This window comes from Egretta garzetta, unplaced genomic scaffold, assembly GCF_000687185.1.
Source record: "Egretta garzetta isolate BGI_Z169 unplaced genomic scaffold, ASM68718v1 scaffold60, whole genome shotgun sequence".
In the NCBI taxonomy this organism is placed as follows: domain Eukaryota; kingdom Metazoa; phylum Chordata; class Aves; order Pelecaniformes; family Ardeidae; genus Egretta; species Egretta garzetta.
Window position 1 is genome coordinate 2,304,006 of NW_009258269.1, and position 388 is coordinate 2,304,393.

Sequence of the window (388 nt, forward strand, 5' to 3'; positions counted from 1 at the left end):
GTAGCTGCGGGGAAAGGCAGGGGTTGGGGAAACCCTGGTCCCTGGGGACCCCCCGGTCCCTGGGGACACCCCCATCCCCGGGGACGCCCTGCTTACCTCTCCCAGCCCTGCGAGCAGCTCCTCTCCAGCACCTCCATGTAGTCAGCCTCGCCCAGCGCCTTCCTGCCCACCTTCCCCTCTGCCTTGCGCAGCTGCTCCTCAATCTGGGGTGAAAAAGGGCAGAAGGTGGCCAGTGAGGGGGGCAGCCTCCCCGTGACCCAAGCGGGGCCGGGCTCCGCACCCCCTTCCTTGTGGCCCCAGCAACTGAAGCAATTTTGCACGGGGCGGTGGGTCCGTGAGGAGCTGCAAGGGGCCTCGCTGGCCCCAAAGGGCTTTTTTGGGGGGCCGG

The 388-nt window shown here is 68.3% G+C and overlaps 1 protein-coding gene across 1 annotated transcript in view; it reads right to left on the minus strand.

The window, feature by feature from the left end:
- Window positions 1-388, minus strand: part of LOC104135701 (solute carrier family 23 member 1-like) — an 11,740-nt gene that overhangs the window by 6,003 nt on the left and 5,349 nt on the right. Inside the window, 1 exon segment of the mRNA XM_035889090.1 lies at window positions 97-203. Within this exon segment, the coding sequence (XP_035744983.1) occupies window positions 97-203 (107 nt within the window).